General features: G+C 32.2%; 1 protein-coding gene and 1 non-coding gene across 6 annotated transcripts; both read left to right on the top strand.

Moving 5' to 3' along the window:
• The first annotated feature begins 380 nt into the window (after positions 1 to 380).
• LOC107005413 (sulfite exporter TauE/SafE family protein 3-like) lies at positions 381 to 4486 on the top strand. 5 transcript variants are annotated; one of them, XM_015203999.2, is made up of 14 exons: positions 382 to 538; positions 777 to 849; positions 938 to 1178; positions 1299 to 1458; positions 1774 to 1974; positions 2048 to 2112; positions 2204 to 2231; positions 2325 to 2404; positions 2589 to 2675; positions 2791 to 2841; positions 3221 to 3442; positions 3583 to 3676; positions 3823 to 3963; positions 4099 to 4486. In XM_015203999.2, the coding sequence occupies exons 3-14, from the start codon at positions 987 to 989 to the stop codon at positions 4182 to 4184; spliced, it is 1407 nt and encodes a 468-aa protein (XP_015059485.1). In that variant the 5' UTR covers positions 382 to 538; positions 777 to 849; positions 938 to 986; the 3' UTR covers positions 4185 to 4486. The 5 variants fall into 5 exon arrangements, with proteins under 5 accessions (XP_015059486.1, XP_015059485.1, XP_015059487.1 ...); XM_015204001.2 differs by having other exon boundaries at positions 941 to 1178; XM_015204000.2 differs by lacking the exon at positions 777 to 849 and having other exon boundaries at positions 381 to 538.
• A 519-nt stretch (positions 4487 to 5005) lies between these two features.
• Positions 5006 to 5086, top strand: TRNAL-AAG. Its single transcript has one exon. It is a non-coding gene; the product is annotated as a tRNA-Leu (tRNA).
• Positions 5087 to 7439: the final 2353 nt, after the last annotated feature.

Genomic DNA, 7439 nt, shown 5'->3' on the forward strand with positions numbered 1-7439 from the left:
TATATATATATATATGAATTGCTTAATAAAATTAATTGATGGGTCAATTATAATATCACTTTATGATGACACCATTTAAGAAAAGGAAAAAAAATAAAGATGTCACTGGTTAATCATTTAATTTAGCATTGAAAAATATAAATAGGAGATATTTAAAAATAAATTATAAATAGGAGATAATTTTACTGTATCACTTGTTAAATATAATACTGTTTTGAAAAATATAATAGGAATATCAGTATAATTAATGATAAATAAATTAAAAATTAAGTATAAAAAATAGGCATAAATTTCATAAAGCAGACAGATATATAATTGAAAATCTCAAAATAATATAGTATACGATTATTATTAGACGAGGAGTAAACAAATTAAACGTCAAAACCAAAAAATACACCATTAAGGAGCTTTGAAAAGGGTAGCTTTAAACATAAGTCTACAGGCTAATCAGCCTCAGTTTTTAAATATTGCTGTAAAGTTGCTTGCTTTCTTTTCATATTTACACCAAAAGTTGTTGCCTTTACACATTTTACTTGGGGTAGGTACAATAATCTTGATTTCTTGCCTCAAGTTTTAACTTCATTTACAGGTTTTTTGACTTTGTCAAATGTATTTGTATGATATGACAAAACATTGATTGCATAAGTTGCTTCTTCTAGTGTATAATATATAGTCCAATCAGTTGTTGCCATTTAAATATTTACAAGGATCTTGATTTTTTGCTTCAAGAATACACTTTTAGAAGTTTCTTACTTAGTCAATGTACTCTATATCAGGTTGGAGGAGTTGATGCTTATATATAATATATATATTGTTTAAAAAGATTGCAGCTTTATAATAGTTAGTTGGGTAAGTGTAATGATCTATCATTTCTTGTTTTGAACTTGGTTTTAGATGATACTGACTTGGTCAAAGTTTTAATTTTGATTGTCTTAAGAAGGGTATTGGTTATTTGGAGCAAAAATAGAGTGGGGATATACCAATTGATGGCTGAAATTGGGAAGACTTTGACAGGATATGTAGTTGGGGTTATTGTTTTAGCTTTTGCCCTTTTTGTTTCTGCTGAGGAAATTGTTGCAAATGGAGGAACAAATGATGACTTTGAATCAAGCTACTTTTTTAAGATATTCAAGATTTTGCTTCATAAGGCTAAATTGCATTACCAACATTTTTGGCCTGTAAGTACACTTCAACATCAATGTTTTTGTAAGGATTGTGCGGTTTGATTGACGTCTTGAAGGCGTAGCCGTTTGTGCCTTGTGGTGGATGTGCTTAATCAAGTGTGTTATGTATTTCAGGAATTGGAATTTGGGTGGAGAGTGATTGTTGGTTCTGTGATTGGATTCTTTGCTGCTGCTTTTGGGAGTGTAGGAGGTGTTGGGGGAGGTGGTATCTTTGTTCCCATGCTGACTTTGATCATTGGGTTTGATCCAAAAACATCAACTGCAATATCAAAATGTAAGAATCAAATATTTATAACAGTCATGCTTATCTTGTTTGTATGTTTATTTGTGATTCAAGTGTGATTTTTCTAAAGTTGAGGGAGTTCTCTTATGATATAACTCCCAACTCCCAAGTTTATGCTAGATGGTTTCTTGTGCTAATACTTCTTGTCTCACTCAGCTGGCACGAGGCTTAGTTGTGTCTCTGTAGAGAAGGGGTCTAAAATAGCGAAAAAATGGGAAAAATCTTTTGGAACTATGTGATACTGAAGAAAATTTACCATCATGTTTTGGTCCACACTCTTTTTGAGCATTCTATTTTCCTTGCCAGGTATGATAACTGGTGCAGCAGGGGCAACTGTCTATTACAACCTCAAGCTTAGGCATCCAATACTTGACCTGCCCATCATTGATTATGATCTAGCACTTCTCTTACAACCAATGCTGTTGCTAGGGATCAGTATTGGAGTTGTTCTTAACATTCTTTTTGCTGAGTGGATGGTTACAGTCTTATTGATCATTCTTTTCATAGGTAATGATGATTCAGCTGTGGTTCTAGTCATATAGTCGATAGTAGTTTTTCTGATTGGTTAAGGGACTTGCAGTTACATCAACTAGGTCATTCTTCAAGGGTGTTGAGACATGGAAAAAAGAAACCATAATAAAAAAGGTTAGTCTCTTGGACCTTCTTCATGATTGTAATGTGCATTAGAAATGTGTTTTTCTAATAAATTGTTCACTCGTGCTTCTTTTACGTCCAGGAGGTCTCCAGACGCTTGACATCTAATAGTGAGTTGCTTAAATTCTCTACTCTTATCATGTAAGTATCAACAGAGATATCTGACCAGTCAGTAATAATGTGGCATTGTGAAACTGCAACAGATGCTGGTGCTGAAGATGCTGCTTACAAACTCCTACCCGGTGGTCCAAGAGTTAGAAATGAAGGGTACAAGACACCAGAGGTGATTTATAACCCCGTGGCTCTATTCGCTCGACTACTTTCTATTTGTCACTGTCAATTTACTGGACTACCTACATGGCCAATGTTCAATTTTCATTTACATGTATTACCTCATGTTATTTTGAGCATTGAAATACCTTTTGGTAAATGCTATACTCTAATGCTGACTTCTTGAGCTTCTCCAGGTCTCAATTGTTGACAACGTGTATTGGAAGGATTTCACCGTACTTATTGCTGTGTGGATCATTCTCCTTGTATTGCACATCTTCAAGGTTTATGCTTTAAATTGCTTGCCTGTTTGAAATGCCTTAACATTTTCAGGACCACCTTCTGCAAATTCCTACAGTATTAACTTTCTAACCAGAAGCTAACATTTTTTGCGTACAGACGTATACATCAACTTGTTCAACGACATATTGGATTTTAAACGTCTTACAGGTACTTATTCGCAAGTTTCCACTCTTATGATATTGATTTGTGTAGCTTAGCGCGTATTTTATCTGACATTATACTATTTCTGTAGCTAAACATACTGAATGAGATTTTATAGATGCATATCTCTCTTCCTTTTTCCTATTCAATAGATAGTCGACTGTGAAAGTCATGAGGAAAATTTGCAAAAACAGTATTTACTGCTTAGAGGTGCCAAATGTGTTATGAGGACAGTATCTGATGAGAAAATGATTCAATGAGAAGATCATTATTATAACCTTCCCTTGTTATGGTTATTACTACACAGACTCGAGCTGCTGCTTTCTGTCATGTAGGAGATATTAGCTACTTCTTATTTAAGAATATTTCTTTTTCTAATTTTCAGGTCCCTGTTGCTGTAGGAGCTTCTGCATATGAAGCAGTTTGCTTGTATAAGGGAACGAGGGTGGTCATGTCGAGTGGCGAAGCAGTAATAAGCTGGAAAGTCCATCAATTGATTCTTTACTGTTGCTGTGGCATTTTGGCTGGTATTGTTGGTGGGCTTCTAGGTCTTGGTGGAGGATTCATTTTAGGTCCGTTGTTTCTAGAACTAGGGATTCCTCCTCAGGTGCGTCTTTCGTTTCTCCTGATAGCTCTTGTTTTAGTAACATAACTTTCTTATTTAGCATTTGAGTTTTGCTCGAAAACTTAATATGTCAGAGAGAACAAATATTACGACTGAAGCTATTGAGAAATTTGTAAATGCAGGTTTCTAGTGCAACTGCTACCTTTGTGATGATATTCTCGTCCTCCATGTCCGTAATACAATATTACCTGATAGGACGGTTTCCAGTACCATATGGTAAGGAAAACTTGAAAATCTTCATTGGTTTTTATTGTTGAGAGTTGAGCAATTATATATCGAGCTCCTCATTGGAAGACAAAACTTGAAGTCTTGGTGTTTTTTTTTTCTTTTCTTAACCACTCTATTTTATCACTATCTTGCAGCCCTGTATTTTGTTGCTGTGGCTACTGTTGCTGCCTTGGTAGGACAACATGTCGTACGAAAAATAATTAGCATAGTTGGTAGAGCATCTGTAATCATCTTTATTTTGGCCTTCACAATCTTTGTTAGCGCACTCTCATTAGGCAAGTTCCTTCTCTTTTCATTTCCATTACATATATTGAGCTATTCAAAACTGTCTCTATCAATTAACTATGATTCATTCCCGCACTAGTTGTTGTCACTGTTTTGATCTTGTTTACAACACGTATTGGTTACAGGTGGTGTTGGCATAGCAGACACGATTAGAAAGATCAAGGAAGGGCAATATATGGGGTTTGATAACATCTGTGCATATAATCCTTAAGTTCTGTATAACAAGTGTCTTTCTGAACTTGTTGCAACAGATTTTGACTTTAGGTGATTCGATTCACATATGTTTAGTTGGATGATAAACACTTTGGCGATTTTGAGGCTGCTAGTTAGAAGAGTTCTGTTTTCAAACTTACACATAATAGAGCTTCATTATTCCTTCTACTTTCATCACTAGTTCATGAAAATGTTGAACTATCCTCTAACATTCGTGTAAAAGTTTCTATACCGATGACAGGATGTATATAGCTCTGCATTCCTTCAACTTTCAAGAACTCGTGATCTTGTGCTTTCTAATTCTTGTTGATGAGTAGTGTCAACTCTTTTCGCACTAGTTTGGACTTTTTGGTGTGATGGATCCGTCTGTCATTAATCACTAAATCATACCCTTGGATGCAATGATACCGACTTTGAGGGTTCATATGCCAAGTAGTAGTGTGTGGGATAATCATCAATCTGAGCATAGACAGCTTTACTGTGTGTATTACTTTCCAATTGCTCTTTCTAGCAGTGCTGCTTATGGGCACATGCATTTGCATAAAATATTAGAAACTTTTTAGGCAGTTAATAATGACTGAAATCATTGTAAATGAGGAATGCTATATTCAGCCTGCATATCAAGATTTGACAATAAGTTGATGCAATTTATGTACTATGATGTAATATATGAAACAACAATAGAGAAAAAATCAAATTTAGTGCAGTAATAAAGAAAATTATTGTATTAAGTTTATGTCAATAAAATATCACTCTCGTGAATTTGTTCCAATTGGAAACTTAATATTATACAAATATGTGGCAGAGAAGACTACAGATGTTGAGATGGCCGAGTTGGTCTAAGGCGCCAGATTAAGGTTTTGGTCCGAAAGGGCGTGGGTTCAAATCCCACTCTCAACATTGTTAATTTTTTTAGCAAACATTCGGATATAAAAGCTAGGAAACTCGAGGTGTTTTGGTAAACAGAGAGTGATGTCAATTTTTTAGCAAACATTCGGTTATAAAAGGGAGGAAACTCAAGGATTCTTTAGCAAACATTCGGTGATAAAAGGTAGGAAACTCAAAGTGTGTTTTGGTAAACAGAGAGTGATAGTTCAGCTGGAAAACTGAAGATGTGTTTTAATAAACATTTGGTAAAAGTTCAGATAGTGAACTCACACACATGGTACGTGGTCAAAGGCGAACTCAGGTTTGAAGGTATCGGGTACACCAATATTACCTTGGCTTAAATATGAGCTTTAAGATCAACTTAAAATAAAAACAGTGAAAAATGGCTTTAGCTAGATTCGAAGTCAAACCTCATGGATGATTCCTCTAGCTTGTATCAACGACACAAATGCACTGATATGCTCTTTATGAGTGTAATGTTAATTATATATATAATTTTTTTCGAAATCGAGTGAAACATAAAATGTATTTTTGACCTTTCAATCAAATATTTAGTGATGCAATTTATTTGGCCCCAACATGTCAAATTCATGCCTTCCCTAATCTTGTCATCATTCAATCTTTGCTTGAGCTCTCAAATCAAACCCATTCATGCCTTGTATCATTTTCTTTGCTTGCAAGTTGCAAGTTCAAGAAATAAATAAGATTATTAGGGTCTAAATGGACCACATGATCTCAAGTCAACATCAATTTTATTTCACTTTCTGATTTCCAAATAAATGATATTTATACTTTTCTTTGTTTTGTTCAATGGATCTTAAAATATGATTTATTTAATATCACGTATACTAAAATATCAGTCAATAACTATCATTTGAGATGAATAGATATGGAAAAGAGGTAAGCTTATTGAATTTAGTTACTAAAAATATACAAGAGAAGGTTCTTGAATCTTGTTACTCTTCGAAAATATAAAGATGTTTTAATTTAATTTCAATTTACAATTGATATTTTAATTTTGAGAATGCACAATTGCACACTTTAATTCATTCTTAACATGTCATATGGATATTAAATTGATGTGATACATAAATATTGAAAGCTTTTAAAAGATCATTTTATAAATTATAACATTTAATTAACGAGAAAATTCAAGTATTTTGTTACCAATTAATATCAAACTAAGATATTTAATAATATCACATAATTATTGAGTTCGGAGCTTAAAGGGTATAAAATTATTAATAAAAATTCTAAAACGGTATATATAAAATTTTATATTAATTAAAACGGCAAAATCGCTGGAACAACAACAATTTACTACACCGGAAAAATAAAATCGCTGCCACTGCAGAGATTTTGCAAAATGTGATTTTTTTAAAAAAAAATTCAAATCGCTACCTAGGCAGCGATTTTCAATTTTTTGTAAAAAAAATTGTTTTTAGAAAATCGCTGCCCTAGGCATCGATTTTCAATTATTATTATTTTAAATATGGAAATCGCTGCCTAGGCAGCGATTTATTTTTAAAAAAATTGAAAATATGGAAATCGATGCCTAGGCAGCGATTTTATAAAAAAAATTTAAAAAAAAATTAAATCGTTGCCTAGGCAGCGATTTTAAAAAACAATTTTTATAAAAAAAAATGAAAATCGCTTCCTAGGCAGCGATTTTCTTCAAAAAAAAAAAATTATCGCTGCCTAGGCAGCGATTTTCTAAAAAAAAAATTCGTTTTTATAAGAAAATCATAGGAAAAACAAATTTAATTGATTTTCAAATATTTTTTTGAAATTCAAATATATAGCTTATAAGAAAATATAGATTATTTTAAAAAAATTAAGAATAAGTAAGGTAACAAAAATATTTTCTTTCTAAAGAAATATTATATTGAATTTAAATTTAAATGATGTTTGAGTTCAAATATAATTCTAAATTCAAATAATAAAATTTTTTTAAAAGAATTTTTTTTTAAAAAAAATGGAAATCGTTGCCTAGGTAGCGATTTGAATTTTTTTAAAAAAATCACATTTTGTAAAATCGCTGCAGTAGCAACGATTTTGCTTTTTCCGGTGGAGTAAATCGCTGCTGTTCCAGCGATTTTACCGTTTTGATTAATATAAAATTTTATATATCATTTTAAAATTTTTATTAATATTTTATACCTTTAAGCTCCGAACTCCATAATTATTCATACAATTAAGTACAAAATATTGCTAAAATATCCTATTAAAAATATTCTCCTATTCTAGTTCATTGATTCTCGACATATTATTTTCAATGCTTTCATTTCCTTCTTTCGAGGAAAGAAAAAGAATCTCGACATATTCTGATTTATATTAGGGTTAAATAAAAGGATAAATTAAGTTA

Source organism: Solanum pennellii, chromosome 12 (genome assembly GCF_001406875.1).
Source record: "Solanum pennellii chromosome 12, SPENNV200".
NCBI classification, from domain to species: domain Eukaryota; kingdom Viridiplantae; phylum Streptophyta; class Magnoliopsida; order Solanales; family Solanaceae; genus Solanum; species Solanum pennellii.

Coding starts and splice junctions, on each gene's coding strand:
- LOC107005413 (XM_015204000.2), top strand. CDS start 987: ATGGCTGAAATTGGGAAGACTTTGACAGGATATGTAGTTGGGGTTATT. Junction 1,975..2,047: donor ATTGATCATTCTTTTCATAG/GTAATGATGATT, acceptor AGGGACTTGCAG/TTACATCAACTAGGTCATTC. Junction 2,232..2,324: donor CAGACGCTTGACATCTAATA/GTGAGTTGCTTA, acceptor AAACTGCAACAG/ATGCTGGTGCTGAAGATGCT.